The sequence below is a fragment of the Erpetoichthys calabaricus genome, chromosome 13, assembly GCF_900747795.2.
Source record: "Erpetoichthys calabaricus chromosome 13, fErpCal1.3, whole genome shotgun sequence".
In the NCBI taxonomy this organism is placed as follows: domain Eukaryota; kingdom Metazoa; phylum Chordata; class Cladistia; order Polypteriformes; family Polypteridae; genus Erpetoichthys; species Erpetoichthys calabaricus.
In genome coordinates this window covers 6,974,774-6,991,965 of record NC_041406.2, presented here as the reverse complement: position 1 = coordinate 6,991,965, position 17,192 = coordinate 6,974,774, and the positions used below count along the sequence as shown (strand labels likewise).

At 45.5% G+C, this 17,192-nt stretch overlaps 1 protein-coding gene across 1 annotated transcript in view; it reads left to right on the top strand.

Annotated features, from left to right (window-relative positions):
- ulk4 (unc-51 like kinase 4) overlaps window positions 1-17,192 on the top strand; it is a 499,390-nt gene that overhangs the window by 352,170 nt on the left and 130,028 nt on the right. The window contains exon 32 of the mRNA XM_028817917.2: window positions 7,504-7,609. Coding sequence (XP_028673750.1) covers window positions 7,504-7,609 — 106 coding nt within the window. The remainder of the gene's footprint in view (window positions 1-7,503; window positions 7,610-17,192) is intronic.

The window sequence follows — 17,192 nt, the reverse complement described above, 5'->3', positions numbered from 1 at the left end:
TGTTTCTTTTTTCCTAATTAGCTGCCAAACAATAATGAGATACAAAATGAACCAAAACAACTGGTGTCCATCATATAATATCTGTACACACCCTGTATTTCTTTTCGGTTTTTTTTTATTAACTTTAACACTGGGGTGGCACAGAAGTAGCACTTATGCCTAACAGTAAAGAGATCAGGGTTCATGCCCCGGGGCCCTCCTACATGGAGTTTGCATGCTCTCCCCTTGTCTGGGTGGAAGTTTGGTGGATTGGCAATACTGAATTGGCCCTACTCTGTATGTGTGTGTTTACCCTGCGATGGACTGGCGTCCTGTCCCAGGATTTGTTCCTGCCTTGTGCCCTATGCCAGCCGGGATAGGCTCCAGTACCCTCCCACCACCCCAGGACTAAGTGGGTTAGAAAACGACTGACTTGAACACTAGCCGTCAGAAGCCGCCATCTTTTAATGCAGTTGTGAGCCGAAGCCACACTTTGCCCTGCTGTTGGCTCTCATAGCTGGCATTAGGCACTGCTGCTGTCAACAACATTACAGCATCCATAAAAAAAAAAAATAATAATAAAAAATTTATGACAATGAAAGTAACGACAGTAATAATTCTAAACATTACATAAAATGAACCAGCAGGTTCTATAATTGCATCTTGGAAATAACACCATAAAATAATTACGGTAATAACTCTCGAAATGAACGCAAATGACTATGGATGTTCTCAAATGGGGGGTCTTACAAATAACATCCTGAGATCACCGCAGTAATAATTGTAATAAAACAAATCAAAGTCCTATGAGATCCTGAAGTACATCCACGCTCAGGCAGACGATTTTCACATGACAGGTAACCTCGTCTTTGGTGATACGGGAGGAAATCGCCAGGAAAATGTGCAAACACCACAGGCTTTTGAACCCAGGACTTCGGATCCTGTGCTAACTGCTGTGCCGCAAACTCCTGAACAGACACAAAGTCTGCTCCATCTGGCGTGTATTGGCACCTCCAGCCAGCGCTCTGCAACAGCGGCCCACAAAATGTGGTCTGAGGGCACATGCCAGGTGGTCCACGGTCTGACCTCGCCATCTTTGAAGTTGTGCAGTGCATCATGGGACTTAAGGATATCTCCTATTGTGAGAGACTCCGTGAATTGAGGCTGTTTAGTCTCGAGCAGAGGAGGCCACATGGGGATCTCATCCAGGTCTTGACAAACGAGATCCAGCAACAGTCGGGGACATCGGTGGAAATTATAGGGAAGTTCGGTGAAAACTGAAGGCAGGAAGCACTTTGTGTTATCGTAATGTGACCCTCAAAATGCCCTTACTTGCTTTCATGGAGGGCCTTGATGTATTTTCCAGGGATACGTGATCTCTCCAGGTTCATTACCAGACTGGTTAACTCTCGCACCTTAAGATTAACACACACACACACAGTTGAAGTCCGAAGTTTCCATCCACTTGTGGTGAATTCTTTCAAACTCACTTTAGAAGCCCTCCACAGACTAACAAACTATAAATGTGGAGGCATATCGTTTAAGACATTGTTTTATCCCCACCACAATTTTCACAGACCTCCGAGTATTTCAATTTTTATTGGCGATATCACAATCCTAGAGGGTCGCAAGTTTACATACGCTTTGTTAGTATTTGCTGGCATTGCCTTTAAATTGTTTAACTTGAGCCAAACGTTTTGGGGTCGCCTTACAATGCATAGCTGGAGTTTTGGCCCATTCCTCCAGACTGAACTGGTGTAACTGGAACAGGTTTGTAGGCCTCCTTTGCTTGCACACCACAAATTTTCAGTCGGATTAAGGTGAGAGCTTTGTGACGGCTATTCTGATCCCTTGACCTTGTTGTCCTTAAGGCATCAGTGCCACAACTTTGGAGGTCTACTTGGGGTCCTTATCCATTTTTGCGACTGAGCTTCCACTTAATTGCCGAGCTCTTGAGATGTTGCTGCTGTTTATTTCTCCATCACTTTCCTTCCTCGTGATGCCATCTATTTTGTGAAGTACACCAGTCCCTCCTGCAGTAAAGCCCCCCACCCTTGATGGTTTGGATGGTTCTTTGAATTGCTTCACCCTTTTTCCTCCAAACATTAGAACACTCTAGACGAGAACAGGCCATTCAGCCCAACAAAGCTTGCCAATCCTGTCCACTTATTTCTTCCAAAAAAACATCAAGTTGAGTTTTGAAAGTTCCTAAAGTCCTCCTGTCCACCACACTACTTGGTCTCTTATTCCAAGTGTCTATCGTTCTTTGTGTAAAGAAAAACTTCCGAATGTCTGTGCGAAATTTACCCTTCACAAGTTTCCATCTGTGTCCCCGTGTTCTTGATGAACTCATTTTAAATTCACCGTCTCGATCCACTGGACTCATTCTCTTCATAATTTTAAACACTTCACTCGGGTCTCCTCTTCATCTCCTGTAAAGGCTCAGCTCTTTTAATCTTTCCTCATAACTCATCTCCTGTAGCCCTGAATCAGCCTTGTCGCTCTTCTCTGGACCTTTACTAGTGCCGTTATGTCCTTTTTGTAGCCTGGAGACCAAAACTGCACCCAGGACTCCAGATGAGGCCTCACCAGTGTGTTATAAAGCTTGAGCAGAACCTCCTGTGACTTGTACTCCACACATCAAGGCGCTATATAACCTGATAATCTGTTAGCCTTCTTAATGGCTTCTGAACACTGTCTGGAAGTCGATAGCTTAGAGTCCACTATGACTCCTAAATCCTTCTCCTAAGGTGGACTCTCGATTTTCAGACCACCAATTGTGAATTAAAACCTAACAAACCTAAACCTAATGCAAGTGTTAGCCCCAGTTCTTTTATCTTTCCTCATAACGCATCCCCTGTAGTCCTGGAAACACAGTTCCCCAGTTTGAAAAGTTATGAATTCAGGAGATGAAGGTGGAATCCGCTCCCATCCTGTCCAGTTTATGTTTAAGAATGGAGGGTCAGATGGTGTTGAAAAATCAAAAAGCATAAACCTCACATAATCGCCTGGTTCAACCAAAACGGAGTGAGTCTGGTGAAGCAGGTAGAGGACAAATCTTTATATATGATACGCTACCGTGGCTGTTCGTTTGTCTATCCAGGATTTTAAATCACCTGTAACTCGCAAACCGTATGACTGATTGACCTGAAAATTGGTACACATATACTACATGACGTCTACTATTCGCTTTCGGGATCGTGATTTTTATTACTCATTTTATTGTAGAATCAACTCTCTGCAGCGCGCAGCAGGGTGGCCGTGTGACGCATGCATACGGGCACCGTTCTCATCCTTACCACCTTCGCCGTCACTTCCCCTACCTCTTCATATCTTAAATCATTCTTGAGGCAGATTGAAGAGTTAAGTGCCAGCCTAAGTGAAAACTTAAAGAAAAACGTGCTAAGTAATTGCAACACAAACGCGGACTTCATCAGTTTTAACGCGAAAAGATGCCGACGGAAGAAGAGAACAAAGCGGGCCGCTAGGGTGAAGAAAAGAAGAGCTGCTCAGGGCGCAGCAAACGAATGCTAAACATACAGAGAAAGAAGGATGAAAACTAGGAATGCTCACGTCAAGTGCACTCGCTGCACGTTATCGTGCAGTCCGCCGTTACTGGTGGTTTTTATTTGTCATTAATTTAGACCACTTTGCAGAGACATTTAAGAGCCTTTTTTTTTTTTTTTGTCAGTTGGTGTGAAAAATGCCAAATTGAATCCACTGTGATTGAACATTGTGCAGCAATAAAATGTGAAAACGTCCAGGGGCGAAGACTTTATTGAATTATTGTTCATAGATCATGGGAAAGGTGCTATATAAATAAAATGTATTATTATTTTATGATTATTTGTATATTTTTATAAATAAATGATTTACGCCTTGCGGTGGGTTGGCACCCTGCCTGGGATTGGTTCCTGCCTTGTGCCCTGTGTTGGCTGGGATTGGCTCCAGCAGACCCCCATGACCCTGTCTTTGGATTCAGCGGGTTGGAAAATGGATGGATGGATTTACACCTTCAGTCATAGTTGAGTATGTGCAGTCTGTCTGTCTGTCTCGATACATCAAAGAATTAATGGGAAGACATTTTTCGTATTCCAGACATCGATAGTCCATGACCCCAAGTGGCAGAGAGAGCTTTGCTTAACATTGAGCCTCCCTGATCCACTTCCATTCATCCCCATGCGAGCTCATCTGTCCTCCTCAATTAATTCCTTATTGACTGTGTGTCACTGGCTGGTGGCGATTTGCAAATTAAATTTAAAAAAATGAATTAACACCTTGATGTAGAAATCTATTTCCAGCTCTCCCTGTAGGGGAGCCTCTTGTGACATTAGGTTGTTTGGTTGCATATCGCATGACACTTAAGACCTACGCATGTTCTCACATTTCACAAACATTCATATATACGCAGCCTTGTGAAAAAGTGAGTGCACCCCAAGGAAACGCTGGCACACAGCTGATCTTCATGCGGACTGTGCCTACAGGTAAAGGTGATCTGCCTGAATAAATGCACAAGGAAAATTTGCCTTCTCAGCCATTTATTCAACAAAAATATCCAGTATTTAATGGTCTACTGTGGAAAACGCAAGTCCACCTTTCGCCTCAGAAACTGGCATTGCCCCCTTTCGAAGAAATGACTTCTTGCATGATTCCTGTAGTCTCTGACGTCAACTCGGTGACATTTTGTCCACTCCTCCCATGCAAGATGTTTGGTGGGTTTTCTTGCATGTCCTGCCCATTTCAAATGGCCCTCGCAAAACTTTAATGGGTTTCAAATCAGGGCTTTAACAAAGTCTGCCGTAACTGTCCATTCCCTGGTGGATTTGCTTGTGTGCTTAAGATCATCATTGTGTTGAAACGTCCATTTCTGGTTCAATTTCGACTTTTGGACAGATGACCTGACATTCTCCTCAAGCACACTTTAATAGTGTTGAACTCGATGACTGCAAGCTGCCCAAAGCAACACCAAACCGAACCGAACATTTTCACCACCATGCTTCACACTTGCTGTGAGGTTCTTCTTCTGACTCACTTGTCTTCGATTTGCACCCAACATTGTCACCGTGGCCAAACAACTCTGATCTTTGATTCATCTGTCCAGAGCACATTGTTCCCGAAGGCCTGGTCATTGCCTAGATGTTGTGAACTTGAACCCTAGACACAGACAGACATGGACACCAAATGTCCCCAAACACACACGTCTAATTCCTTCTCTGCACAACACAATGAACACAGTGCACAAATCACCACCAATTATGCTCTCAGTCCCTTCTCTTCACTTCTCTTTTCCGCCACCTCCACTCTTCACTCACAAGCTCCATCTACTTCCACCCAACTCTGGCTCTCCGAGTGGAGTGAGGCGGCCTCCTTTATACTGCACCAGGAAGTGCTCCAGGTGCTCCCCGATCAACATCTGGCAACACTTCCAGGTGTGGTGGAAGTGCTGCATGCCCAGAGTCCGGAGCTGGTGGTGGCCACGGACCCCCGTCGGGTTGAGCTTCTAAGCTCCACTTCTGTGGCACCGATGTAAACCAAGAGGTATGCCCTCTTGTGTCCAGGGGTAGGTACTGCTGGTAATATGTACACTCTCCCGGTCATCTCTTCAAAAGGGCATCCCAGCCGGGCAAGATCCCCGGTTGTCCATCACACTGTTCAATGGCACACTCTGATGTTCTTTTTGGACAGCAAAGGCTTTTTTTTTCCTGGCACACCCCACATGCAAGTCAGATTTGTGTAAACTCTTTCAGGTTGTCGATGCCCTTAGATGCCAACCGGTGCAAGAGTTAGCCGCAGAATGAAAATGTGGGGTTCTTGGAGGCTTCTTTAAGTACCAAACAGTCAGCTCCTGGGCTGAATTTGCAGGGGCGGCCAGTCCTGGACACAAATCTGCAGTGCTTTCAAATTGACGCTACTTGTTGATGATCCCCATGACCCTGTAGTTATGATATAGCGGTTTGGATAATGGATGGATGGTTGGATTGTCAATGATTTTTCACATCATCAGTTTTTAAATCCTTTGCCAGACTCCTAGGCATCCACAAGCTTCTTTCTGAAGGCCTTAGGGTGGCATGATGATGCCACACACGTCAATAGCAAAGAGAACACCAGGCTGTGATGGTCCGAGTCAGCTCTACACTCTCTGGTTGCTTCCAGGAACCTCTTGAACCCGGAAATTAAAACTTTTAAGACTTATTTAACGAAACTACCTCTTTATATATAAAATCCAGCATCTGTCTGTCTGTCTGTCTGTCTGCTTTTCACGAGAGAACTACTTAATGGATTTAGATCGGGTTTTTTTCTATAATTTGTTTGAACATTTTGGTTGATTTTGCAACTTCTGTCATCACTAGATGTATCATAGTTCTCTTGCAGGAGCAATTTATTCACGCTAATCAGAGAGACAGGCTGCGGGCCGTGAGGAGTGGGAGGCAGGACCTCAGGAGTGGGGACCCGGGCAGGGACCCTCCTCACTCACATGCCAGCCTCTGTTGAAGTCGGTCTACCTCTTGCCTGTGTTGGAGCGTATCTTGCCTCCGCTTAGCTAGCGATACCCGTTTGTTCGGTAGACAATATCATCTCGAGATTGTTAAAGAGTAACGATTGACGTTTTTGAGCGAGAGATCACAGCTACGTGTTTTTCAGATGGTAGCTGCTCATTGGCAGAGATATCACGGCCACATGCTGTTCTCCCCATGCGGGTGACGCTCTCCTGTCAGGGCTGAACATGATTAGATACAGTGCCGATGTTTGACATTGGAGTGTACCTACCTTCTGCTTGGTCAGAGATACCTTGACTTTTTACATTTTTGGCAAAGAGATCCCAGCTACATTCTCACCCCTGATAGCAAAACCAAAAATATTATTTATCAAGAGGCCCTCAGATACAAAGCTATTAATACAAAGTATTACATTTTTTATTTTAGTTTTTTATTGATTTTTAAAGGTTGTCGAATTTCACTACTATGTGGGGGACAGCTAGTAGATAATGAAACAAACAACAACCCACTGAGCGCACATAAGAACTGCTGCAGTCCATAACAGGGCAATAGGTGGCAGTAAGATGGCCAGACGTTCAGTTGAAGGTGTTAACATACGAGTAAAGGAGGTCCAGCCTGTTGTGACCAAAAAAGGAACCTGCCATTATATGTTGGTTCAGAATTGCCCATTGTGTATAAAAAATAATCATCAAGAGGATGATGCCGCTGCTCCTGGAGTTGGGGTTGGCACTGCGGGCAGGTGGAGTGTAGTAGAGTGGTGATGTTGTGCTAGAGGCTGACATCACCAGGTAGGCCTCGTGCTGCGAGTCCACGGTGGTTCATATGCTCAGATTATTCATTGTTCCATTAAGAGGTATCCCAGTTTCAGACTTGCAGTACCCAAATGCCTTTTTGCCAGTGTGTTTATCGCTGTTCATGTTTTAATGATTTACAGAGTTTAGATGTATAAAATTCAGCTGATTTCCCCAGTAGATATAACCGTGATCATCGTCCTGATTGAATTCTTCCATTTTCTTCAATATTTTAGGAACATCAAGACAATGTCCTGGGTGGCACCATGCAGGCCGCAGTGGGACTACTGAGCAATCTGGTTGTCCATAAGGAGACAAATCTCCAGGAGCTCTTCAAAGAAGGTATTTGCTTTTCTTGTTAAACACCGGATGTCGTTTTTGCTTCGCTTACGTGCTGCATATTTATGATAATCTATAAAAAATATTAGTGTTAACATTTTAAAAGGCTTCCCATTTTTTTTTATTATGGTGTGCTTCCCGTGTTGCGTTTTTCTCTCTAACGTGTAAATAATAAAAATCTTTTAGCATCTTCACAACTTGCTGAACCCTGCTTAGCCACCTGTCACAGCTGAGAACAGTCTTGGCATTTTTGAGTTCTTAAAATTAATGTGGCAGTGTTGCTCTAACACGTCTGTGTTTATAGGTGTTAACAAAAAACACAACACATGTACAAGGGGGCAGGAAGATGAATGACTGCCGTGTCGATTTACAAAGGAACGACTTTCAGCTCCTACCGCAACTCCCGCTCAGAGGATCTGCTCTTTCCCTTTGAAGATGACTGGCCATCAGATCAAATTAATACAAATTAATTAGAACAGTTATCTTACCATCCATCCATTCTCTTCCGCTTATCCGAGGTCGGGTCGCGGGGGCAGCAGCTTGAGCAGAGATGCCCAGACTTCCCTTTCCCCGGCCACTTCTTCTAGATCTTCCGGGGGAATCCCAAGGCGTTTCCAGGCCAGCCGGGAGACATAGTCCCTCCAGCGTGTCCTGGGTCTTCCCCGGGGCCTCCTCCCGGTTAGACGTGCCCAGAACACCTCACCAGGGAGGCATCCAGAAGGCATCCTGATCAGATGCCCGAGCCACCTCATCTGTCTCCTCTCGATGCGGAGGAGCAGCGGCTCTACTCTGAGCCCCTCCCGGATGACTGAGCTTCTCACCCTATCTTTAAGGGAGAGCCCAGACACCCTGCGGAGGAAACTCATTTCAGCCGCTTGTATTCGCGATCTCGTTCTTTCGGTCACTACCCATTGCTCATGACCATAGGTGAGGGTAGGAACGTAGATCGACTGGTAAATTGAGAGCTTTGCCTTACGGCTCAGCTCCTTTCTCACCACGACAGACCGATGCAGAGCCCACATCACTGCGGATGCCGCACCGATCCGCCTGTCGATCTCACGCTCCATTCTTCCCTCACTCGTGAACAAGATCCCGAGATACTTGAACTCCTCCACTTGGGGCAGGATCTCGCTACCAACCCTGAGAGGGCACTCCACCCTTTTCCGGCTGAGGACCATGGTCTCGGATTTGGAGGTGCTGATTCCCATCCCAGCCGCTTCACACTCGGCTGCGAACCGATCCAGAGAGAGCTGAAGATCATGGCCTGATGAAGCAAACAGTTATCTTACTTTAAATTAAATACCAACAAATAATATATTAATTTACACTATTGGTCAAAAGTTTTAGAACTCAGTTGAAATGCAATGAATGACCTAAAATGGTGACAAGGTTAGCAGTAAACTCCAGAGGTTTACATGTAAAGTTTAGTTTAGCAAAAAGGAGGGAAGGAGTGTCATCAGTTTTACTTAACTGCTTCCATTCTAAGCTATGCCAGCCTGTTAATGTCCTTTCATCTCAGCCCACCTGTATTCCCCCAGGCTAGCTGGAAATTTCAGAATATTACAAATGGGCCTTCTTGGGGGAACAACTAATAGGTTATAACCTACAGATGTTCTGCAACTCCTTCTTCTTCCTCTTCTTCTTTCGGCTGCTCCCGTTAGGGGTTGCCACTGCGGATCATCTTCTTCCATCTCTTCCCGTCCTCGTCATCTTGCTCTGTCACACCCATCACCTGCATGTCCTCTCTCACCACATCCATAAACCTTCGCTTAGGCCTTCCTCCTCTCCTCTTCCCTGGCGGCTCTATCCTTAGCACCCTTCTCCCAATATACCCAGCACCTCTCCTCTGCACATGTCCAAACCAACGCCATCTTGCCTCTCTGACTTTGTCTCCCAACTGTCCCACCTGAGCTGACACTCTAATGTCCTCATTTCTAATCCTGTCCATCCTCGTCACCCCCAATGCAAATCTTTAGCATCTTTAACTCTGCCACCTCCAGCTCTATCTCCTGTGCCACTGTCTCCCACCAGTATAACATAGCTGGTCTCACTACCATCCTGAGGGCCTTCCCTGTCACTCTTGCTGGCACCCGTTTGTCACAAATTACTCCTGACACTCTCCTCCACCCATTCCGCCCTGTCTGCACTCTCTTCTTCACCTCTCTTCCACAATCCCTGTTACTCTGTACTGCATCAGACCAGACAATGTTTTTCCAATCTTCTGTTGTCCAGTTTTGGTGAGCCCGTATGACTTGTAGCCTCAGTTGCCTGTTCTTAGCTGACAGGAGTGTCACCCACTGTGGTCTCCTGCTGCTGTAGCCCACCTGCTTCAAGGTTTGACGTGTTGTGTGTTCAGAGCTGCTCTTCTGCATACCTTGGTTGTAACGAGTGCTTATTTCCATTTCTGTTGTCTTTCTATCAACTTGAACCAGTCTAGCCATTCTCCTCTAACCTCTGGCATCAATAAAGAACTGCTGCTCGCTCACTGGATGTTTTCCCTTTTTCAGACCATTCTCTGTAAACCCTAGGGGTGGCTGTGTGTGAAAATCCCAGCATTTCAGCAGTTTTTGAAATACTCAGAGCAAGCCCGACTGGCACCAACAGCCATGTCACATTCAAAGTCCCTTCAGTCCCCTTTCTTCCCCATCCTGATGCTCAGTTTGAACTTCAGCAGGTCATCTTGACAATGTCCACAGGCCGAAATTCATTGAGTTGCTGCCATGTGATTGGCTGATTAGATATTTGTCTTAACAAGCAGTTGCACAGGTGTACCTAATAAAGTGGCCGGTGAGTGCGTTTTCGGTGCTTATTTTAGAGAAACGTCTCTTAATGATGGCATGTGTGATGTTCCGTGGACTCCTAGTTATAAAGTTACTAGACTGAAACACTGGGCTATTGACCGCTGTTCGTGTAAAAGTTACACGGCACCCACTCTTTAGAGTTTATTCTAGTAGTGCTGGGCACAAGGCAGGATCATTCGCCATGCCCGCTCGCGCACACACACACATATAGCCACACGGGACACAGGTGACCTAACTTGCCACGTCTGTTTAGGGATGTGAGGGGAAAGCCCGTTCTGATTTGAAGGCCTGATAATCGCACTCCTGTAACGACTCTGATGTCATCAGAGGTTATCTTTGTCTGCCCTTCACAGGAGTGCACCTCCGACTGCCCAAGATTATGTAAGTGAAGGCTGTCATTGGAAAAGTCATCTAATGTGACATAGGCTTTAGGTTACGTGAAGAGATAACTTGGTGCTTTATTTCAAGGTCAGAGGGCACCTTAGGGTCTGCACTCATCATACTTTATAAAGCAGGTAGACAAAAGTCAGTGTAAAGCTCCACCACAATGTTTGGGACAGTTGGTGTCACAGGTGTCTGTGAATCCTGAGGTGGCTTTCATGGCTTCATAGGATCCCTCAGCTTGCTTCTGCCCTTTGGAGTCTTTAGTTGCTGTTTTTCAACATGAGGACAAGAGCTGTGCCAATGAAAGTTAAAGAAGCCATCATGAGGCTGAAAAACAAAGAATTAAACCATTGGAGACATCGGTGAAACCTTAGGATGGCCGAAATCAACTGTCTGGAATATCATGAAGAAGAAAAGAACACACTGGTGGGCTCAGTAATCACAAAGGGACCGGAAGACCTCCACTGCTGATGACAGAAGAACCGTCACTATGGTCAAGAAAAAGCCCCCAACACCTGTCTGACAGACCAGAAACAGTCTTCAGGGGGCCGATGTGGACGTGTGAGAGACGACTATCAGCAGAAGACTTCATGAACAGAAACACAGAGGACACACTGCAAGATGGAGAGCACAAAAACAGGATGGTCAGATTACAGTTTGAGAAAAAGGACTTCAAAGAGCCTGCAGAATTCTGGGAAATGTCTTATGGACAGACGAGACAAAGATGAACCTCATCAGAGTGATGGTGAGAGCAAAGTGTGGAGATGAAGAGGAACTGCCTGAGATCCAAATCAGACCACCTCATCTTTTAAACATGGCGGTCCTGGGGTTCTTATGGCTGCCACAGGGCCTGACTGACACACTTCTTTTCATTGATGATGGAACTGCTGACTGCAGCAGCACAATGAATTGTGAGGTGTGTAGAAACATCTGATCTGCTCAAATTTCAGTAAAAGCCTCCAAATTCACTGGACGGCACTTCATCGTACAACAAGATAATGAGCCAAACACACTACTGAGGCCAAACAGGAGTTTACAAAAGCTAAATAAATGGAAAACTCTGGAATGGCCAAGCAGGCCACCCAATTTCAATCCATCTGAGCAGGCCTTCCATATGCTGTAGAGAAAACTGAACAGCACAAGCCCCCCAAAACAAACAGGAGCTGAAGATGGCTGCATGAGAGGCTTGTCAGAGCATCAGCAGAGAAGCCCCTCAGCACCTGGTGAATGGCAAACTTCAGGCAGTCATCACATATGAAGGATACGTGACAAAGAACTAATGGTGACGGCTTTAGTAGACCTGCCATTGCTGTGTCATAAACATGATTGTGCCTAAAAGTGGGAGGGAGCAATTAGAAGGCGGACTGAGTGTCTAAAAGTGGGCGGGAACAATTAGAACGCTGACTGAGTGTCTTAAAGTGGGCGGGAACAATAAGACAGCTGACTGAGTGTCTAAAAGTGGGTGGGAGCAATGAGACGGCTAATTTCTAAACCAATCCGATGCCTTATGAAGGCGGAGCTCAAAGTAGGGGTGGGGATTTTGAAGTGCAGAGATCAGAGTTGCTCTCGTTAACCTGGTCTCCCAGACAATAACCTTTTGATTACAATGAACAGTTGCCTAAAAAAACCCAATTAGACAAATAAATGTGTGTCACGTTTGCAGAGGGCACATTGCATGTTTTAAAATTAAACGTACCCTTGCTGGTGGGTGTAGCAACGCGCTATCCGCACATGCTTTCAATCTGCTGCAATGGAAAAACCTTTCTGTGGCATCAGATTATATGTACATTGGCATTTGACGGCACCAGTGGACGAGTGGTAATGGTGAATATGTTGTCACAGTGCAATGTGTGCTTTCTGTCACCTAAAAAAACCCAATTATACAAATAAACGTGTGTCGCGTTTGCAGTGGGCACATTGCATATTTTGAAATTTAACGTACCCTGCTGGTGAAATGGGGTGGGGGGAACTGTGTTGAAAAAAGTGTTATGTGAGCGAAATGTGTGCAAATCCCCTTAAATAAAAATCAGTGAAGTCTTCAATCACAATATCTGATTTGTATTTTTAAAGTGTGGAGCAGAGGGGCAAATCAAGGAGAAATGTGTTTTGGTCCTACACGTTATGGGGGGCACAGTATGTACTCACACAGTGGATTCAGAAATAATTCACTTTCTGCACACTTTGATTTTGTTTTCAATGCAGAAGCATTATGGTGGGCTCCGTACATCTGTATATCCAACAGCCCTTAGCACATACAGTGCATCCGGAAAGTATTCACAGCACATCACTTTTTCCACATTTTGTTATGTTACAGCCTTATTCCAAAATGGATTAAATTCATTTTTTTCCTCAGAATTCTACACACAACACCCCATAATGACAACGTGAAAAAAGTTTACTTGAGGTTTTTGCAAATTTATTAAAGATAAAAAAATTGAGAAATCCCATGTCCATAAGTATTCACAGCCTTTGCTCAATACTTTGTCGATGCCCCTTTGGCAGCAATTCCAGCCTCAAGTCTTGTTGAATATGATGCCACAAGCTTGGCACACCTATCCTTGGCCAGTTTGGCCCATTCCTCTTTGCAGCACCTCTCAAGCTCCATCAGGTTGGATGGGAAGCGTCGGTGCACAGCCATTTTAAGATCTCTCCAGAGATGTTCAATCGGATTCAAGTCTGGGCTCTGGCTGGGCCACTCAAGGACATTCACAGAGTTGTCCTGAAGCCAACCCTTTGATATCTTGGCTGTGTGCTTAGGGTCGTTGTCCTGCTGAAAGATGAACCGTCGCCCCAGTCTGAGGTCAAGAGCGCTCTGGAGCAGGTTTTCATCCAGGATGTCTCTGTACATTGCTGCAGTCATCTTTCCCTTTATCCTGACTAGTCTCCCAGTCCCTGCCGCTGAAAAACATCCCCACAGCATGATGCTGCCACCACCATGCTTCACTGTAGGGATGGTATTGGCCTGGTGATGAGCGGTGCCTGGTTTCCTCCAAACGTGACACCTGGCATTCACACCAAAGGGTTCAATCTTTGTCTCATCAGACCAGAGAATTTTCTTTCTCATGGCCTGAGAATCCTTCAGGTGCCTTTTGGCAAACTCCAGGCGGGCTGCCATGTGCCTTTTACTAAGGAGTGGCTTCCGTCTGGCCACTCTACCATACAGGCCTGATTGGTGGGTTGCTGCAGAGATGGTTGTCCTTCTGGAATGTTCTCCTGTCTCCACAGAGGACCTCTGGAGCTCTGACAGAGTGACCATCGGGTTCTTGGTCACCTCCCTGACTAAGGCCCTTCTCCTCCGATCACTCAGTTTAGATGGCTGGCCAGCTCTAGGAAGAGTCCTGGTGGTTTCGAACTTCTTCCACTTACAGATGATGGAGGCCACTGTGCTCATTGGGACCTTCAAAGCAGCAGAAATTTTTCTGTAACCTTCCCCAGATTTGTGCCTCGAGACAATCCTGTCTCGGAGGTCTACAGACAATTCCTTTGACTTCATGCTTGGTTTGTGCTCTGACATGAACTGTCAACTGTGAGACTTTCTATAGACAGGTGTGTGCCTTTCCAAATCAGGTCCAGTCAACTGAATTTACCACAGGTGGACTCCAATGAAGCTGCAGAAACATCTCAAGGATGATCAGGGGAAACAGGACGCACCTGAGCTCAATTTGGAGCTTAATGGCAAAGGCTGTGACTACTTATGGACATGTGCTTTCTCAGTTTTTTTATTTTTCATAAATTTGCAAAAACCTCAAGTAAACTTTTTTCATGTTGTCATTATGGGGTGTTGTGTGTAGAATTCTGAGGAAAAAAATGAATTTAATCCATTTTGGAATAAGGCTGTAACATAACAAAATGTGGAAAAAGTGATGCGCTGGGAATACTTTCCGGATGCACTGTAGGTTGGCATCTCCTAATTCTGCATTTGTGTGCCCGGGGGTATCCCGATAGTTTGCGTCCTCTGCCACCAGACTCTCTGGCATCCTGGACTGTAATAAGAAAATGGAGGAAGGAAAAGATTTATAGCAAAATCTAATGTGTTGAAAGTGGTCATCCCAATTCAAGTTAAGGTTATTGTCGTTTATGAAGCAGAATGAAATTCTGGAGAATTCTTTGGTGCTTTTGAACCCTTGACAAGGTGAGTCTGTAGTAGTGAACTCACTGAGAGTGCAAATCAGCCATAACCTGCAATTCCACTTCATACGTTTAGAGCTGTGCCAATGGCGATTAACATAAAATACAAATATAAACCACCAAAAGAGCTTTGATTGAAGCGGAGCTGTGCAGCCTCGAGTTGAAAAGCGGCCTGTGTTGACACGATTATCTCTTTAACTGTTTATTTATTATCAGTTATTAAAATATTAGACACCAGTGCCCCGACACGCACAGTGCCATAAACTTTTATGAAAGAGCTCAACCTTGACAGCTGCAGCCGAGACTTGAAAAGCAGGCGGGACGCCCCGTGTCAGTTTACCCAGGTGCCTCAAGAAACAAAAGATGAGAGAAATCCAAGGAGCACAAAGAAATCTTCAGAGTGTCTGAATCAAAGAGGGGGGACGCCTGACACGTCTGGGTGCGGCCCTGTGGTTTGGAGAGCCAGACGAGCTCAGACTGCCTGCTTTGGCAGGTCGGGTCACGCAGATGTCGCCCCTCATCCTTTAAGGTGGGCACGAATCAGAGAGAAGGGACCGGAATGTGAAGGGAGAAGTGCCGCGCTTCGCTTTCTTGTGTTGTATGTTTATCTTTAAAGGGAAAAAAATTGGAATTTCTTTGCCCATCCGTCCGCACTCAATAACTCGTAATGACAAAGTGAATGCGTGGTCTCGAAGAACTTTACAAATTGATTAAAAATCAAACTGAAGTCTCTCCCTCCTTAGAAGTATTTTAGGCTTTTAATTTGGTGCTTTGTGGAAGCCCCTATGGCTGCCCTTCCAATACGACTCTGGGATGCTGGCCTCAGAGGCAGAGTCTCAAAGAAAAAGGGCAAAAATAATGCGATCAACAAAGTTGGCATGGCGTCTTCGGCGACTACGTGTCCTGATGTGAGAGTTGGCTCATTTCTCCTTTTTATTTACTTCATCCGAGAGTCACTTATTACATTTTAGTTTATTAAATAGTTGTGTAACATTGAGTCCCAAATCAAAAGTCATAGCGATCATAGAGTGCAGTTCTGTGTGTTAGCAGATGACATTAAGTCAGCGCTTTTTAACAACACTTTACAATGGACTTGAAAATGGAGCACAAAGAGGCTCAACAGACAGCAGACTACAATTCAAGTGACGTGACAATGACATTGAGTGACATGTGTTAGGGTCTGTGACTGATTGTTCAGCTTTCTTAGAGAGGAGCTGTGGTATTGTATGAAGAAGTCGGGAGTGGCAGATAAGTATGTAAGAGTTGTGCAGGATATGAAGTGTGACCGTGATGAGGTCTGCGGTAGGAGTGACGGAGGTGGGATTACATCAGGGATCGGCTCTGAGCCCTTTCTTATTTGTAATGGTGATGGACAGGTTGACAGACGAGATTAGACTGGAGTCCCCGTGGACTGTGATGTCTGCTTATGACATTGTGATCTGTAGCGATAGTAGGGAGCAGGGTGAGGAGACACTGGAGAGGTGGAGATATGAGAGGAGAGGAATGAAGGTCAGCAGAAACAAGACAGAATACATGTGTGTGAATGAGAGGGAGGAATGGTGAGGATGCAGGGAGTGGAGTTGGTGAAGATGGATGAGTTTAAATACGTGGGATCAACAGTACAGAGTAATGGGAATTGTGGAACAGAAGTGAAGAAGAGAGTGCAGGCAGGGTGGAGAAGAGTGTCAGGAGTGATTTGTGACAGACGGGTATCAGCAAGAGTGAAAGGGAAGGTCTACAGGACGGTAGTGAGACCAGCTATGTTACATGGGCTGGAGACGGTGGCACAGGAGACAGAGCTGGAGGTGGCAGAGTTAAAGGTGCTAAGATTTGCATTGGGTGTGACGAGGATGGACAGGATTAGAAATGAGGACATTAGAGGATCAGCTCAGGTGGGACGGTTGGGAGACAAAGTCAGAGAGGCGAGATTGTGCTAGTTTGGACATGTGTAGAGGAGAGATGTTGGGTATACTGGGAGAAGGATGCTAAGGATAGAGCTGCCAGGGAGGAGGAGAAGAGGAAGGCCTAAGAGAGGTGGCTTATGGATGCGCTGAGAGACAACAAGCAGGTGATGGGGGTAACAGAACAAGATACAGAGGACAGAAAGATATGGAAGACGATGATCCGCTGTGGCAACCCCTAACAGGAGCAGCTGAAAGGAGAAGAAGATGACCCTAAAATCAGTATCAGTATTACTGTGCGAAAGGAGAAAAGCAACTGAAATAAGTTCACAGTCCTTGCTATTAACTCTTTTAGGGCGGATGTCGTCTTCT